This window comes from Mustela nigripes, chromosome 1, assembly GCF_022355385.1.
Source record: "Mustela nigripes isolate SB6536 chromosome 1, MUSNIG.SB6536, whole genome shotgun sequence".
NCBI lineage: Eukaryota > Metazoa > Chordata > Mammalia > Carnivora > Mustelidae > Mustela > Mustela nigripes.
Window position 1 is genome coordinate 261,994,512 of NC_081557.1, and position 18,711 is coordinate 262,013,222.

Sequence of the window (18,711 nt, forward strand, 5' to 3'; positions counted from 1 at the left end):
TGTGAATTCCTCAACAATTTATCATCTCTGTCTAAGATTTATACAAACTCCCCGCTTTGGTCACTTCTTTGTGTCTCAATTTTATAAGCAGGTCTCTGTGCACACATCATAAAACTTGGTGGTTGTAGCTGTTGTTCCTCCTGCTAACTCGTCTCATGTAAATTTAATTTTTAGTTCAGCTGGAAGACCTTGAGGGTAGAGAAAATGTTTTCCTTCTCTTCACAATGATAGTTTCTTCTGAGTGGAATGTAATTTCGGTTGCTCGTTAGTAGGAAGTACATACTATTTATGCGTGAGGAGAGAGGAAGAGGAGCTGTTTGGGTTCAGCCTGTGGTAGAGGATAGGGAAGAGCATTGATCAATGTATCTCTGTAGGAGACAGTCATATATTCGTCACAAGGCCAGATGATTAAAGAAAGATTTGAATTGATGTGGTTATGTTTTGAAATGTGGTGGTGTAGGGGCACCTGGGTGGCTCAGTGAGTGGGGCCTCTGCCTTTGGCTTGGGTCATGATCCCAGGGTCCTGGGATCCAGCCCCATCTGGCTCTCTGCTCAGGGAAGGATGGCGTTGAGCCTGCTTCCTCCTCTCTCTCTGCCTGCTTCTCAGTCCACTTGTGATCTCTGTCTGTCAAATAAATAAATAAAATCTCAAAAAAAAAAAAAAAAGAAATGTGGTGGTATAAATGCATTCCTTATAAGCCTTCATAAATTAGTTTTCAAGAAATTACTGAACACCTACTCTTTGCTCAGTGCTATGCTAGTATAATGGGGATGTAAAATAAATGGGCTATGGTACATGACTTCATGAAGGGCATGCCTTCTTCCATCCCACATAGAGCACAGAACACTGCCTATGTTGCTAGACTCATAACTACTGGGCTGGAATCCCTGGAATCCCTTCTGTGGGATAATCACTCCTGGCTGTTATCCTAGCCTAATCAGACTACAACTGCCGGGGACAAAGCTACAGCAAGATGAAATTTAGGATAACTGACTGCTTGTCATGAGGAAGACTACATACCAGAGGAACCCAGAAATGTCTCATCAGTTAGAGAGATGGAAGGTTATTGTAAGATTTGGGGAAGGGTGGAAGTGAAATTTACATAAAATGGTATTTTGGTAGGCTCAATGGCAGGAAAGAGCTGTGTGTAAAGAGGTCAACATCAGGTTGGACTGCAAAGTGGACCCAGGGGCTTATTCCTTGGAATTGATAAAGTCAAGATAGATATGGAATGTATTCAGAAATCCCTCATCTGAAGTTTTTTTAGGTAGGTTAGAAATAATGGCTGCTTCTTTGTTTGAAATTGACTTAGATCATGCCCAATAGGAAGAACAGGATGTCTCTTTCTTATGGATATGATTTTAAACAGCAGATTTTCTGACAGTTACGATTTTAGAGAAAAAGGATTTTAAGTAAGAAAGCAGTGGTCAAAGAGATTGTGATACTTCACAGCTGCGGCCTGACCATGAGAGAAATACTCTTTCCTTCACCTTTGCAGCTGGTTTGTATCTGTCTCTTATCTGGGTCTGTTATTTGTTAAAGCAAAACAAAACAAAAGGCAACAGGTCCAAAATGGAGTTGCTTCTGTGAAGCCCCATGTCATCAAACTGAGACTTGGTGTAGAGGCCAAGGACAGGCCACCCCAAGATGGGCCACTTTGGTATGAAAATTATTTTGACTTGAAAACAGTCCACACCCAGCAAATTGAGAAAAAGCTTTTCACTTCCCCCTCAACTGCCAGCTTTACCAGCAAGAGAGCTATTAATAGTGATTCCTCTTTAAGAAACTTATCTGCATAATATGGCACTTTGTTTTCCGAAACATCTCCTTTCACCTTCCTACTAGTGGTCTCTCCCTTTGTATCCTCAGACCCCCTACCCCTGTCCTTAGCTCATATAAGCATCATGTTGCCTGATTTTGGAATTTCCATGTCTGTGTGGATTCTCCATATGCATGCGATTAAATTTGATTTTGGTTCCCTGTACATATGGTCTTAAATCTGATTTTCTCCTATTAATCTGTCTCATATCAATTTGATTTTAAGTTTGTCTAGAAGGACCTCCCTAATTCTTCTTCCCCATTAGTTTCTTTTGTCCTAGATATGGCATCTTAAACCAGAAACCAGGAATCACCCGGTCAGCACTAGTCAGGTATTGTACCATCCCTGAAAGGAAAGTGATTTTGCAATAACAAACCCACTTTTTTGCTACTCTTTCTTCTTCCTGCTCCCTTCTACCCTGAAAAGTCTATCATTTTGCATAGCTCCTCAGCGCCTTTCAATCTGCTAGATTGGATGCTGCCTGATTCAAATTGATTTTTGCTCAAAGAAACTCTTCATTTTTAAAAATGTGCTTTAATTTGTTTTTTGACCTATCCCGGCATAGTCCGATTTTTACTTTTTCAACGGGAGTTGAGTTTGCTTTCTCCTTAGTTGTCAATTCACCACACAATGCAGGCTCCTAAGCTGTGTTAACTTGGTCATCAACTCTGGAAAATGGCAAACATTGGTCAATGCATATCCTCCCATAAAGGGAGAGCCACCTAAATCCCGAAGCTCAGGCCTTCTTCAGCTAGGTCCCCCTCCTACCTCCACACACTCACACCTTTGTTTCCCTCTCCAGCTCCCAGGTATCCCAAGGCCAGCAAAGGAGCAAGAAGCCGAGAAGCGGTTAACGTGCTTCTGGCTTTAAATCAATTCCACAGAGCGTCGGGGGTGCTAGGACAGCTCTGGCTCGGGTGACAGGGGTACGCTGCGTGGGCTGATCAGTTCAGACGCCGTACCTGCGCCCTCACTATGAGAAGACCAGAGGTGTCTGGGGTGGGTGAGAAGTCACACCGCTAACCGGAGTCTCAGGGACGCCTTCCCCGCCCCCGCCAGCCGCCCGCGTCCTGCCGGGCCAGTCCCACCCCTCTTACTTCGCTCAGGTCCTGGCCCCGCCCCCAACAGGCCCGGGGTCTCTTCGGCCCCGCCCCCGACCGGTTCCGAGCCCCGTTCCCGGCCCCGCCTCCCGGCGTCCTCTCGTCTCCGCCCCCAAGTCCTGAGGTTGGCTCCCGGCCCCGCCCGGGCATGGCGCCCGAAGCCCGCTGCTGGAGCGACCGGCTCTCCGGCCCGGCCGGCTGGGGGCGGAGCCCGGTGTGCAGCGGCGAGGGCGGCCGCGGCGGGAGGTGGAGCCTCTGCCCGGAAGCCGGCGACCTGCGGCCATGGCTGTGCCGGCGCGCGGCTCCTTGCTGCTCGGCGGCCGACTCGGCCGCGTGCGGGCGCAGGGCGGGAGCGTGTTCCGGGGCTTTCGGAGCAGCGGCGTGAGGTACGGGCGCCCGGGACGTTCAGTGCCGTCGTGTGTGGGTGCGGGCGCGTGCGGGGCCGCCGGCCGCGGGCGGGTTGGCGGGGCGTGGGCCGCGGGCGCCGGCCGAGCTCTCCCGCGTCCCGCCCGAGGCTAGGGCGGCCGCGCCGACCGGGGGGCGCGGGGCGAGGCCTGCGTAGGTTCCGGACTTGGCCTTGAGGGCCTTGCGGGCGGGTCGCGTCGGCCTCAGTCGGCAGCTGGGACGCGGTCGGCTTCGAGCCGAGGCGCCAGAATAGTCCCACCTCGCGGGAGGCCAGTGAGTGCTTCAGGGGGACGGTCGCGGCCCGGGAGAGGCGCCGTGGAAACAGGTGTCCGGTTTCGGGCAGCCGCCGCCGTGTGCGTTACGGTTTGTTTCCCAAAGGAGCGAGCGTGGTCCCGATGGTTCACGAGTGTTCGAGTTCCGGAGTTCCTTGGTTGGTTCTGGGGTCTTTTCGAACTCTGAAATTCGTGGTGGTTTCACAAATTCAGATGCTGATCTTTTTAGGGTTTTTTCTGTATGGCGTTTCCAAAACCTCTTCAGTCTAAGATTGAAATAGTCAGTCCTAGAGTCAGTGCACGTCTTTGGACCGGTTGCTGGCCAGTGCACTGCGCGGACGGAACGGGGTGTGGTTTCACTCTTCGGCACGGCGGTGCCCTCGAGCTCTTCCCCTTTCCGCCTTCTGCTCGTTGGAGTTGCGACTCAGGCCGGAGCATCTAAAAATACAGTCCCTTGACCCAGAGTCAGTGAGTCCAGAAGAGATGCTGTGTTCAGACTCTCCGGGCTCCCAGTAACCCGTGTTCACTGCAGTTCGGCGCGCTCAGAGATGGTGTCTCTTTCATCTTTTTGTATCTGCAGTGACCCGCGCAGTTCCTGGAAGAAAGTAATAATCAGTAATGTGGAAGCGTGGCTGCTGCTTATTTAATTTAAATTGATTAACTCCCATTTTATACACGTTTAGTTCTCAGACTTGAGTGACTAAAATAAGAAAATATATTATTTCCAGTAGGGTTTACTTGAGATGTAGTTTCTGTTGATTTGGTCTTCCACGAGGATATGAGAGGGTAACTGATTCTGAGTTCTGCTGAATGACTCTCTCTGGTGCGCCAAAGAATTTGCCGGTTGGTTTGGAACTGTACCACCTAGGAAAAGCAGATTCTGTAGAATTATGTTTGAATTGTAGAATTAAAGGTATTATAGTATATAATATACTATGTAATAATATATAATAGTATATTGTATTATAGTATATAATATATAATAGTATATTATATAATAGTATATAATAATAATAGTATATAATAGGGACTATAGTATAGTCACTTTTTTTAAGGAAGAATTTCTTTCTTTTTTTAAAGAGTTTATTTTTTTCTTTTTTTTTTCTTTTTTTTTTTTTTTAAAGATTTTATTTATTTATTTGACAGACAGAGATCACAAGTAGGCAGAGAGGCAGGCAGAGAGAGAGAGAGGAGGAAGCAGGCTCTCACTAAGCAGAGAGCCCGATGCGGGGCTTGATCCCAGGACCCTGAGATCATGACCTGCGCTGAAGGCAGAGGCTTAACCCTCTGAGCCACCCAGGCACCCCAAGAGTTTATTTATTTGATAGAGAATACAGTTAGGCAGAGCACCAGGCAGAAGGGGAGGGAGAGGCAGGCTTCCTGCTGAGCAGAGAATCACTCTATTTTTTCAATTTCAGTTGTTTTAAGGCTTCTTTTCAGAATGAGGATAGCCTTTTCCAGGTTGTATACATTGATGAATTTCCCTTTGTCATCTTGATCTAAAGAACCCATCACCCCATCCTCTCCATGTACATTGAATGGGGAGTCCAACAGTTATAACCCAAACATTTTCTGGAAGCCACTTGCTTCATACACATGTGCAGGAGAAAAGGGATAATTCAAATCTTTTAAATTGTATTAATGTTCTTTTTATAATTTAAAATAGTTGAATGCAACAATTGGAAAGCTGTTTTTTTTTTTTAAAGATTTTGTTTATTTATTTGTCAGAGAAAGAAGGAAGAAGGAGGAGAGATAGGGAAGCGTAAGCACGCTCCCCACGGAGCTGGGAGCTGGGCAAGGGACTCCATCCCAGGACCCTGGGGTCATGACCTGAGCCAAAGTGAGCCACCTAGGGCTCCCTGGAAAGCTAGGCTTACTATAAAGAAGTATTACTTCGAATTCAGCTGCTTTGACCCCCATTTGATATAGGTTATGACTGTAAAAAATAAATAATACTTTTTGGTAGTTTTTATTTTCTTAAGGCAGTGGATAGGGTGGTGGTTTTGACATCCTCTTGGCACTGAATACCATATATGAAAGTGAGGTTGGCTGTCAGGTAGAGAAACACCTGTGGACTGTTGGGTCTCGGGTGGGGAGGAATTCGGACAGTGTGTTGATGCTTATTGGTGTCTCTTTTCTCTTCTAGGGCCAGCAGAGAGAAGAGATTCCATCTTCCAGAGGTCGCCACTGTCTGCCTCCCCACTTGTCCCCATCCTCAGTCATCTTTTTTAATATGTAGTTACACGTTAGTTGTCTAGTTCTTCATAGTGAATGTGGTTTAATCTGACATCAATCCTATTGACTTGAAATTTGAGCCTTAGTGTTATTTTTATTGAAAATTATCTTTGAGTTTGATAAACTCTTTCCCCAGTATTGACTGTTCTACATTAACAGATTTATTGCCAGTTTCTGAGCTACCTAGAGCCTTAAATGAAAAATAAAAAAGCACTTTTTATTATTTTTCATATTTTTGTTTAGATACCTATACTGAGAGAACATACAAGTACTTTTTTTAGTGAAGTTTTTTCTTTAATTGGAATTTCAAGAAATAATCTTTGACAAAATTTGAAAATTATAAAATGTTGAAGTATTTAAGTTTTCTCTCATTTTTTTAAGATTTACAGTGAATTTCTTATTTCCTCAGGAGAAATTAGATCTTATTAATTGGAAGAACATATATTTACTGTCAAAGAAATAAATAAGCCCTTATATTTGTTGCAGCTTATTGTTTCTTAAAATAAATTATCTAAACAGCTAAAACATTAAAAATAAAAAAAAATTAGTGATTAAAGTTTTACTATTTTTGCCTTTTTATGTGAGTTTACAAATCAAAATATCACTAGATTATAAACATCAATGCATCTTTGGCCCAGTGCTTTCAGTGTACACAGCTAGGCAGCAGCCTTTCCCATTCGAAAGGGAGGTTACTCACCTTGTACATTAATGCCATGGTCAAAGTAGATTTGCAGGTATCCTACAACAGGAACTGTCCAAATGCTGCTTTAGGTCATCCTGCCTGAACTCATTTTCAGTAATTAAATGGCTATCCTAAGCATTGGTTCCATGTTTATCCTGTTGGAAAGTGATTGCTAAAGTCATTAATTTGGCAGATCTCTTTTGTCCCCTTCTCCTGCTATGATGCCTTTTAGTATTTGCAAAATTTTGTGTCCAACCTATAGCTTTTTTTTTTTTAAGATTTTATTTATTTATTTGACAGATCACAAGTAGGCAGAGAGGCAGGCAGCTAGAGGGGGAAGCAGACTCCCCACTGAGCAGAGAGCCTGATGCAGGGCTCCATCTCAGGACCCTGGGATCATGACCCATGCTTAAAGTAGAGGCTTTAACCCCCTGAGCCACCCAGGCGCCCCTCTAAGCAATTCTTAATGTCACTTTAAATTTAGAACCTACATGAGTTAGCATTTAGTATCTATATCTGAGTTTTATGTCTATGTCCCAGCCATTCAGCGATAATGTATTCTAATGTAATGTCTTCAAAATAAATTTTCTGATTAAAATGGGTCAGTAGATGAAAAAGGACTAGTAGTAATCTCAAATCTTGTTACTCAGTCATGATGTTTGGAAAAATTAAGCAGTTTCTTTAATGACCTGAATCTTTGTTTTTCAGATGTTATCTTTTCATTTTAAAACCTTGATTGGGGGCGCCTGGGTGGCTCAGCGGGTTAAGCCGCTACCTTCGGCTCAGGTCATGATCTCAGGGTCCTGGGATCGAGTCCCGCATCGGGTTCTCTGCTCAGCAGGGAGCCTGCTTCCCTCTCTCTCTCTCTCTGCCTGCCTCTCCATCTACTTGTAATTTCTCTCTGTCAAATAAATAAATAAAATCTTTAAAAAAAAAAAAAAAGAAAAAAAAAAACCTTGATTGGATGATTAGAAGCAGGAAAAAACAAAAACACTAATAATTTTCCATTGTAACATACTCTCCTAGGATTCTGTGGAGTCCAGTGGTAGGTTTTAAAATAGTTTGGCTTGGAAATGATTAAATTACAGAGGGAGGCTTAAGAGCTTGGCACTTTGGAGAAATTTGAACTGTCATTGAGTGGGATAAATTAATGATTAGTGATAAATGAGATTTGCTCTTAGGTGCCATTTGGACCAGATTAAATACTTAAAAGATAGAAAACTTTGTGGTCAGAATGGAACATAATCTAAACCTAAATTAGTGTCAAAGAACTCAGGTTGGGCGTTATCCAAGAACACTTACCCAAGCTGCGCCACTTAACATTACATCATGTCTATTTTCTATGTTGTTTTTACTAACATTTTGTTGGCTGCGTTATATTACATTAAGTCAGTTGGTTACGTAACCATCTTGGTATCATTCAGGTCTAGTTCTTAGAACATATGAAATATTTTACTCTCAGATATTTTATTCTCAGATTCAGGTCATGCTTTGTCAATATATCAGCAAGGTTTGTTCACTTAATGGTCTGAAAATGATCAATGATCTATGTTGGTTTCTGTAATTACTCACAATAAAAAGTGTACCTAGAACCAAAAGACTATCCAGAGATTTATAATTCTAAAGTTAGGGCATATATAGTTTGAAATAGATGTCCGTCTCTTCTGTATCTCTTTTGTTTCTTAAATTCCACATATGAGTGAGATCATATTAAACAAGACGAAATCAGAGAGACAAAACAAGAGACTCTTGGGGCACCTGGGTGGCTCAGTGGGTTCAAGCCTCTGCCTTCGGCTCAGATCATGATCCCAGGGTGCTGGGATTGGGCCCCACATCGGGCTCTCTGCTCCGCGGGAAGCCTGCTTCCTCCTCTCTTTCTCTGCCTGCCTCTGCCTACTTGTGATCTCTGTCTGTCAAATAAATAAAAAAAAAAAAAATAAGAGACTCTTAATTATAAGAAACAAACAGGATTGCTGGAGGGAGGGGGTATAGCGGGATTGGGTAACTGGGTGATGGACATTAAGAAGGGCACATGAGGGCACTAGGTATTGTAAAATGTTGATGAATCACCTCTGCTTCTGAAATTAATAATACATTATGCATTAGTTAATTGAATTAAAAAAAAAAAAGATGTGCCCGCCCTGCTTTGATTGTTTATGAGTAATTGCAACAAATATTAATTGCCTTTAATCCAGTTGTGTTGTTGAAAAATAAAATCTTACTAGTATTCAGTGAACCTTTATTCTGCTAAATTCTTTCCTGAGATTTTTTGCATTAGTATATCATTTTACCTTCAAAACAGCTGAAGTGGACTATTACTGTTCCTAATAGATTGGGTGATTGAGGCTTAGAGAAACCAAATAACTTGCCCAGGTTAACAGTAAATAAATGGTGACAGGGTTTGGGAACTTTAATGATACACACAGTACGTTGCTCTATAAGCAATTTTTAATTATTGATGTATCTCACTGTTGTTCCTCTTTTTGAAAACATTAAATCTCGTAGTACTTCTCTGAATCAGGAAAGCTAATTTCACATATAAATCTTAAAAATTATCTTGTCAGAGTCCCTTAATGAAGGGTACTTTTTCTTTTTTCTTTTTTTAAGATTTAATTTATTTATTTGTCAGAACAGGGGTGCACAAGCAGGGGGTGCAGCAGGCAGAGGGGGAGTCAGGCTCCCTGACCTTGAGATCATGACCTGACCCGAAGGCAGATGCTTAACCCACTTAAATACCCAGGCATCCCGTGAAGGTTATTTCTTAACCTGAGACTTCATGAAATGTTTTAGGGGATCCTTAAACTCAGATAGGAGATCACTAATCTCTACAAAATTTAGCATTTTCTTCAGCTGTAAATGTTGGCAACAAATCACAGTAATATTAGCAAGTATTTGAGATACTGCCAGTAAAAACCACAGGTATTTAAATATGAGTGTTTAGGTAGCTTCTGATGTTCTAATTTACAGGTTAGGGACCTGAAAGAGATAAATTGCAAAATTGAATAACAGAATTATGCAAAATGAGAACTGGGCTTTAGGTTTTGTTTATATTGGTTTACAGAAGTATAATTTCTGATAAAATAACTTTTAAGGTGTTAAAGTGTAGTATTTAGGATGGGAAATGAAATGTTTTTAAAATTACATAAACTTGGTATTCCTAAGCATTCGCTCACTTTCAAAAAATTTATTTCAAAAGGTTCCCTAGTGCTAGTGATTGGTTTTATTCAATATATAATTTTGCCCTGGTTCCCTTGCGTTTCATTTCTGTTGTACTAATCAGACTGAAAATTTCTAGGTGATACTGAGATACATAGTGATTAGGCTATGGTATGACCTGCAGAGAAATTTGAATTGCTAATGATTGTATTACACTTTTAAAAAAATCTTTATAGATCATAAAACAATCCATTGCAGCTCTAAAGTTGTGGTTGCAAATAATAGTAAAACCTAGATGCAGAAAAAAGAGCCATGTATACATATTAAATGTACTGCAGAAATTGAGTAGATTTTATTTGTGGTTATTTTACTCTTTTATGAAGGAGTATTTTAATAGCCAAGAAAAGTAGTGTTTTTTTTCCTTCTATTTGCTACTTTGCTTTAGTTAATTAAATACTACATTTTGTTCTAGTACCCATAGATTAGGATGGTTATGGTTTATTTCCTGGAAAATACAGAGGAAAAAAGCAGTCTCATGCAAACAACACGAAATGATGGCTCCTTGGTGGTTTGTGTATGTCACCATCTGTCACTTAGAGTGATTTTTACAAATCAGCCAGTGAACATTTAGCCAAATCCCTTTCTGTAAGTTAAACAGGGAACATTCCCATTACATAGATAATGAAAATTGCATTCCTTTCAGAGCAGTTAAGTGACGGATCCAACCTCATTATATATAGCTTCTGATGACCAAGAAAGAATTCACTGGATATGTAAGCAAAGGCATTTTTTTTTTTTTTTTTTTTTTTTTTTTTTTGGCAATTAAAATTGCAGTTTTGGAGATCCAGATTCAGGTAGAAATCTGACTGAGGGAGACAAAGAGGGGACAGAATTTTAAAAGGTTAAAGGTCACAAGTGCAGTTCTCATTTAGGTCCTCAATGCAAAACCGATTGAAAGTAGGTTAACTGGGATTGGTTGGGGTAATATACAAATAAGGGATTTGAAGTGAGGAGGTTAAGTCTAGGCTGAGGGCACGTAGCTGGCAAAAAGTTAAATGAGTTCTCCAGTGAGGACCTGCATAAATTCCTCCTATAGCCTTTCCACACAATTTTAAAGAGACTTTCTTAGGCTTGCTTGCTCCATTTTGAAATCTCCTTTTACACTATTAATGGTGAACTGGTTGATTTCTGGCTGGAGGTTAAGTAATTTGTAGTGCATTATCCTGCTCTACTACTCATCCCCCCGCCACCCCCTACTGTGATTTAATTGCTTTTTGATGACGCCACATTAGTGCCAGCCCAGCAATGGGAGGAGAGTACTGAAAGGGAGAACTCTTTGTTCTGCCTTTTTTGGCAGTCACTTGCAACATTACCTATTCAGGAAATGTCACCTGAGTTAGTAATGACAGGGTGCATTGTATGAATCTTAGGGTCAAATTGACTGCCCTTGTATTAATGGCAATGTGACTATATAAGTTTTAGACCAAACCACATTTTCAAGAGTAAAAAGAGATGTTAAAATAATGAAAATTTCATAGGGCGCCTGGGTGGCTCAGTCAGTTAAGTGTCTGCCCTCTGCTCAGGTTGTGATTTCAGGGTCCTGGGATCCCACCCCACTGTTGGGTTTCCTGTTCAGCATGGAATCTGCTTGTGCTTCTCCTTCTGCCCCTCCCCCTGCTTGAGTTCCTTCTTTCCCTCTCTCTCTCTCAAATATAAAAAAAAAAATTTTTGAAAAGTAATGAAAATTGCATATTTGGAATATTTTACTGATTTACAAATATTTTAGGACCTATAAAAGCATACTGTTCAAAGCTGTTTTCAAAATTAACATTTTAAAAGGTAATTTATATCCTTATACATTAAAACAATTGAGAAATTTTTATCTTTCTATTATATTCAATTTTTTATGTTAATTATGTGACCATTAACTTTCAACACACCCTGAATTCTTGCTGCATATTCTTGAATCAGTTTCTTAGCTATATCTTTAACACCTTGACACTGATCATTTTTTGGAAAAAAAAAATCTTAAGCTTAATGTAAAAATTAAATTTGCTGTTGTAGTTTTTTTTAGGAGTTTTAAATTGTTCTTTTCTTTAGACAATGTTCTTTTAGTTTTCAAAGTACTTTCTCTATAGATGCCAGACACTCAGAGCAAGCTGCTAAATGGAACATAATCTCAATTCTAGTTTTTTGATGCTGGAATGTGAAGATATTTTAGCCTAAATATTTTCACAATTGCTGTCTTTGTGTCTCCTTTCAGTCTTCTTTCTTTGGCAAATACGTTAAATGTCATCACAGAAGTTGTTTCTTTTTAGGACTTTTAAAACATTTTGTCATGTTTGTTTATTTTTAAATTTTCCCATGTTTAGATGCAGTAAAATTACACATCTTTTCAGTTTTATGTTATTACATTCCAAAATATAAATGTATTCCATGAAAAATTGCTCCATCAGAAGATTCTTTCCACAAATTAGAATATTTTAAATTAGGATTATAGACGTATTTGTTTACTAAGGCTGCCGTAAACACAGTACCACAAAGTAGATGGTTTAAAGCAACAGAAATTGAGCCTCACACTTCTGGAAGCCAGAAGATAGAAATCAGGGTACTCAGAGAACCTTGCTGTCCTCTCCTCTCCCTACTGGCAGTCCTTAGTTTTCCTTGGTCTGTAGCTGCAAGGCTCCAGTCTTGGCCTCTGTGGTCACGTGACCATCTTCTTGCGTGTCTTCACGTGAAGTTCTCTGTGTTGGTGTCTCTGTGTCTTTTCTAATAGGGGTGACAGGCATGTTGGATTAAGGGCCCACTCTACTCCACGAGGTCACTCTATGACCTTGTCCTCCTGCTACATCTTCATTATATTCGCAAATACCTTATTTTCAAATAAGGTCACAATCCTAGGTGCAAAGAATGAGGATTTGGGAGACCCAGTTCAACCCACAGCAATAGACTTTCAGAATTGCTTTTGTATCATTTAAGCCATTATTGTTCAGTTAGTTTTCATATTGCTTCTCATGCTTTTAAAGGGATAAATTTCTTCCCTTGCTTTTGAAGGAATATGATTTCTGTTTGTAAGCTTTGTTTTCAGTGCCTGCAGTTCAATTCTCTAAAAGTTACAGATCTCAATCCCCCTTTTTGGTGTATTTTTTGAATGTGTTTATTAGCAGTTTCCAACAGATTTTGAACAAAAACAATCTTAGGCCTTTTAGGCTAATTCACAAAATAAATTTTCAAACATTTGTTTTTAAAATCTGACACAGGCAGTGAGGAGAGTACATTCTGCCATGCTGAGGGTTTTTGTTTTTGCTTTTGTTTTCTTCTGTTTTTGTTTTTTAGAATAAACCTAATAAGGCTTGTAACTGAGTTACAGTATCTGGGCTTATGTGGGCATTTTTGGTTAATTTTGTTTTTGATTCACACTTTAGTTAGTACTGGGTTATAGCTTGTTTGCACATAGCTCTAAGGGTTTCGGGCACATATGCTTCACAGGTTTCTTCATATTGAAAGGGACTGGACCCCCTGTCAGAATATTAGAGTGGGCATTCCTGCTCTCAGAGTGATGGGGTCCTAAAGAAGTGGCTCTTCACTGAGACTCCAGAATCACTTTACTCTTGAATACAACACTGTGGGATTTTACTGTGCTTAAATACAAGACTGTGGGATTTTAAGTAGTAGTCTATAGGGAGTGTGCCTGGCAGTTTCTTAGCTGGTTTGTTTCACCAACTGAGGGTCCTGTCATAGAATCATGATGGGAATTTGTCAGAGTTTGCACTTTTTGTGCAGACCAGAGGCAAAAATGGTTGAGTTTTTCATTAGAATTAAGAACTTTTCATCCCATGTAATCATAAACTAAATGAAAAGACAAGCCACATAATGGTGATACCTGATACAAAGACCTGATATAAGATTAGTGTTCAGAATGTGTAATTAACTCCTACAAATTAGACTCAGATTAATAATTCATTAGAAAAATGGTCAAAAGTAATAAAAGTCATTCCAAAGAAGAGGAGCCCAAAATGGCCCATTAGCCTGTAAGACGTTCAACCTCTAGTAATTAGGGAAATGGATATTATGAGCCCAATTAAATGCCATTTAACTAATTAGTTAAAAATTTTGACAATATCAAGAAAGCAGAACAGAAACTTTTATACCCCACTGGCGGACCGGTGGGACCAGCGAACTAGTGCAGCAGCTTTAGAAAACAAGTTGGCATAAATTGAACACACATATATATCCTATAATCAGCGATTCCATTCTGGTGCGTATACCTTTATGGAACATACGTATATATTTTACTTTATGTATCATGTATGTTAGTGTATCTTTAATGTTTAGAGTTACACACATTGGGTGATAAAGGAAAGCAGTGGAATCATCAACCCACATTTCAGGATTGTGCTTAACTCTGGGAGAGGCTAGGGTTTGGGTAGGAGAGGGTTACAGAACGATTTTGGTGGTTATGGTGATACTGTAAACTGGGTGGTAAGGTTGTTAGTTGTATTATTATTTTTCCTTTTTATATGTTTTATAGATATTTTCTATCTGTTCTTAATATAGTTCAAGAAGATCTCTTTGGATAACATCTAAAAAACATTTTAAGATGGCTAACTATCCAGAGTACTCCCTCCCACCATTTTATGTTACATATTCCTTCTTCATCTTTAGCCGTATGTGGCACATTTTGAATTAAAATTATGTACCTACAATTTTTAATCTCGTTTTTTCTCTTTATGCAGAATATTTTTCACTGCTGTAAACAACAATACTGCTGTTTTTAGAGTTACTCTTTTCAGTGGCGGCATAAGAATTCCAACAAATTATGATACAACGAACAATTCAACTCTGATAATTCCATAAATATTTAGTAAACACATACTAAGAGCATTGTAGTTAATGTCAACTTCCTGCCCCACACAGCTTTGAGTATAGTGTGTACGCATAGGGGCCTGGGCCTGGTTTCAACAAGGATTTGCCACAGGACAGAAGGGTCAGAGTTGGGTGCTGTGGGGCCTTATAGCAGAGGCAGTTCCCCGGGGAGAAGGGGTCAGAGAACATTTCCCAGGGGTCCTTCTAAGCTGTGACTTGAGGAATATATGGGAGTAAAGGAACAGACGCGCTAGGACGTTGGGGAGGTCAGAAGGAGAAAGAAGGGTGTTTCGGGAAGAGGGAGTAGCGCACGTGAAGGTCCAGAAACAGCAACCTGGCCCGGTGGGTAGGTTGAAAGGCAGCTGTGTGTCATGTAGGACTTGGCGAGTGTAGTGTTCTCTAGAAGTGAGGCAAAAGAAAACTCATGCAGGGGCATGTAAGCTACAGGAAATTTGGATTTTAGTTAAAACTGCCTTTTCTGGGGCGCCTGGGTGGCTCAGTGGGTTAAGCCTCTGCCTTCAGCTCAGGTCATGATCCCAGGGTCCTGGGATCAAATACCACATTGTGGTTCTCTGCTAAGCAGGGAGCCTGTTCCCCTCTCTCTGCCTGCCTCTCTGTCTACTCGTGATCTCTGTCAAATAAATAAAAATTTAAAAAAAAAATTGCCTTTTCTTAGTTTTTCTGGTCAAAAATTTTGAAATCATATTTGACTTCTTTTCCTTATCCTCTGCACCTACTTTTGGTAAATCCAGTGGCTCCATGCTCCGAATTAACTCAGATTCAGACTACTTTGCACCTACACTCCTACCCTCATTGTCCAAAGCCCCCTCCTCTCTTGCCTGGGATACCGCACTCGCCTCTTACTGGTGCCCCCGTTCCCCTCTTGCTCCCAAGGTCTGTCTTCCACATTTTCACCAGTGATTGAATAATGAAAATCGGATCATAGCACTACGCAAAATCACCAAATGGCTTCCTACCTCACGGTGGAAGCTGACATCCTTTTGAAGGTCTGCGGGACCTCATGTGATCTGATATTCCATGACTTCTTTGACTTGTGTCCTGTCCTGGTACATTTGCTTCTACAGCAGCCACTAACCTTCTTGCCATTCATCAACTGCCAGGCACACTCCTGCCTAAAGTACTGCTCTGTACTTCCTTTGGCCTAGAATTATTTTGTCCAGATAGCCACATGACATATTCTCTCATTTCCTTCATTTATGATAAAATGTCACCTGGTTCATTGGAGAAGAGACACCTAACCCATCCATATAAAATGACAATTAAGCCCTGTGCCTGGTTAAGTGTCCAACTCTTGGTTTTGGCTCAGGTCATGGTCTCAGAGTCTTGAGGTTGAGTCCTGAGTCAGCTTGTGCTTGGCAGAGTCTGCTGGAGCTTCTCTCTCTCTGTCTCCCTTTGCCTCTCCCCCTGCTCACACTTATGCCCACATTCTCTTTGAATGAATGAATGAATGAAGTCCTTAAAATGACAACTCTGGCTTCCAGATATGCCCTTTCCCTCTGTTTTTCACACATGAAATGTTAAATATTTGCCTTTTAATAATTTGTCTTCTTTTAAAAAAAAAAAACAACTGTCTTCATCTAGATTATAGTTCCCATGAAAGTGGGCAGTTTGTTTTGTGTATTGCTATTTATATTTCCTAGAATAGTGCCTGGTAGATAGGACGTTTTCAGTTGGTATTAATTAAATTAATAAACAAGGAGCTTGAAGTAAGGAGTTTTAACAGAGAACTGGCATGATTACATTGGAAAACCACTCTGGCTGCAGTATGGAAAGTGGATTGGCAGAGATTGACTTGAGCCAGGGAGAACTCTTAGGAGCTGTGTGCTTCTGTGCCTGAATATTTGCACTGTTATTGATAGTCAATATTTTTCAACAATCCTCATGTTGACAAATCTCATTTTCTTATGCACTGAAGACTATGTGAGCCAGAGAATATGTGTGTTTACTGGTCTTCCAGCATGTGGACTGGTACGGGCATCCACACTTTAGGCCTCCGCTAATACCAGGTTGCTTTGTTTATCCTTATGTCTCATCTCCCCCCGAACCAGGCTTGCTGAGGCTCTGCAGGGACTGAGGGAATTGATGGGCTGAACCAGCTGCTACGAAAAATCCTCAAAGATCCTATTTTAAATTGGGTGGCAGTCTCCTGGGTGTTTGCCCATAAACACCAACTCAGCCAGGCTATAACATGTCAGCTATAATTAGCAAGCTCACTTAGCACATCAGTGCTATAAAGTAAGCCCTGTCACTCTCTCAGATCCCAACATACAGGGTACAGTCAAATTTAATCTGTATGTAGATTGTCTCTATGGAAACGAGGAATGAGTTTATGCCATTACCAACTCTGACATTCTCGGGGTCACACAGCTTTTTAATATTCTAAGGCATAATCATCCTGGATTTTGTTTGGTGATTGCCAGTTTCACAGCAGCCTTTGAACCAATTATTGTGTGTAACAGAGAATCAGCTAATAAAAGACGTCAGCAGCAGCATTTCTATGCATGTGCTATAAAATGTAACATAGAGCTCAGGTGATTTTGTAATTTAAAACACAAATGCATGTTTTTAATGATAAAAGTGAATTCTAGTATATTAGCAGATAAACCACTTCTATATAGTATTTCACCCCAACTGAATATTGCTGACACAATTTAATTTATGGAAAGTATGTATGTTTGTATGTATGTATGTATGTATGTATGTATTTGACACAGAGAGAGAGAGAACACAAGTAGACAGAGAGACAGGCAAAGAGAGAGAGGAAAGCAGGTTCCCCACTGAGCAGAGAGCCCGATGTGGGGCTCGATCCCAGGACCCTGAGATCATGACCTGAGCCTAAGGCAGAGGCTTTAACCCACTGAGCCACCCAGGCGCCCCGGAAAGTATTTATTTTTTACCATCTCTTAGAAATGAGTCATGCTGGAATAAGTTGCCATATCTGCAGCCTTTAGTATTTTCTAATGTAAGAGGACCTAGTTCTCTTAGAATTAAAAGGTCACTTAAATAAATTAGTAAAATATGGGTACTAGAAATTCATAGTAAATAGTAAAAAAAGTTTGTTATCTAATCTTGAAGATAAAAATTTAAACTCAGAAATAAGTATTGTATCTTGATTTAGTCTATAATATAATGGTGTACTAATATTAGAATGTACAAAGACATAAATTATAAAAGCTCACTCAAGAAATAATAAATAACCATAAATAGCCCTCTATATTAAAGAACCTAAATTTGCAGTTTTAAAACTTTCCACAGTGAAAGCTCCAGGACTAAATGGCTTCATGGGTTAATTCTACCAAACATTTAAGGAAGAGATAATACCAATTCTGGACAAACTCTTGTGGAAATTTGAAGAAGATGGGATATTTCCTAACTCATTCGATGAAGGGAGCATCACACTGATACCAACACCGTACCAAAGACATCACAAGAAAAATAGACAAACACCTCTCATGCACAGAGATACAAAAAATTTTACGAAATTTTAGGTGAAATCCCCAATATCTAGAAAGGATAGGTACATTATGGCCAAGTGAGGTTTATCCCAGGAATGCCACACTGATTTAACATTTGAAAATCAATCAATGTAATTCATCATATTAACAGACTAAAACCGAAAAAACATGTGATCTTATAATTATCTCTATAGACACATAAAAAAAGCATTTGACAATATCCTGATATAAAGTCCCAACAGACTAGTGATAGAAATAAGTCATAGAACTAAATGTGTAACCTGAACCCATAATACTTCCAGGAGGAAACATTGAAGAAAACCTTTGTGACCTTGATTTAGGCAAAGCTTTTTTATACACATCACCAAAGGCATGCCCCATGAAAGGAAAACTGAATGAAGAACATCAAAATTGAGAACCGATCTCCCAAAGATACAATTAAGAGAATGAAAAGGCAAAGCACAGACTAGGAGAAAATATTTCAAATCATATATTGGTAAAGGACTTGAGCCTAGTAGTTATGAATAACTCTCAAAACTCAGTAATAAGGAAACAACCTATAGAACGATAGGCAAAACATGAAATTACACAGTTCACCAAAGAGTAGAGGTAGATGATAAGTAAGTACCTGAATAGGTGTGTAGCATTATTATTCATTATGAGAATGCAAATTAGCAGCACAATGAGATACCACCACAT

The 18,711-nt window shown here is 40.2% G+C and overlaps 1 protein-coding gene across 5 annotated transcripts in view; it reads left to right on the forward strand.

Moving 5' to 3' along the window:
* Positions 1-3,121: 3,121 nt before the first annotated feature.
* Positions 3,122-18,711, forward strand: part of MTHFD2L (methylenetetrahydrofolate dehydrogenase (NADP+ dependent) 2 like) — a 128,596-nt gene continuing 113,006 nt past the window's right edge. For 3 of the 5 annotated variants that reach the window (XM_059385227.1, XM_059385232.1, XM_059385238.1), the window contains exon 1: positions 3,125-3,306. In XM_059385227.1, coding sequence (XP_059241210.1) covers positions 3,203-3,306 — 104 coding nt within the window. In that variant the 5' untranslated portion in view covers positions 3,125-3,202. Of the gene's footprint in view, positions 3,307-5,743; positions 5,778-18,711 lie in introns of all 5 variants that reach the window. The other 2 variants (XM_059385222.1, XM_059385218.1) reach the window with 2 other exon arrangements.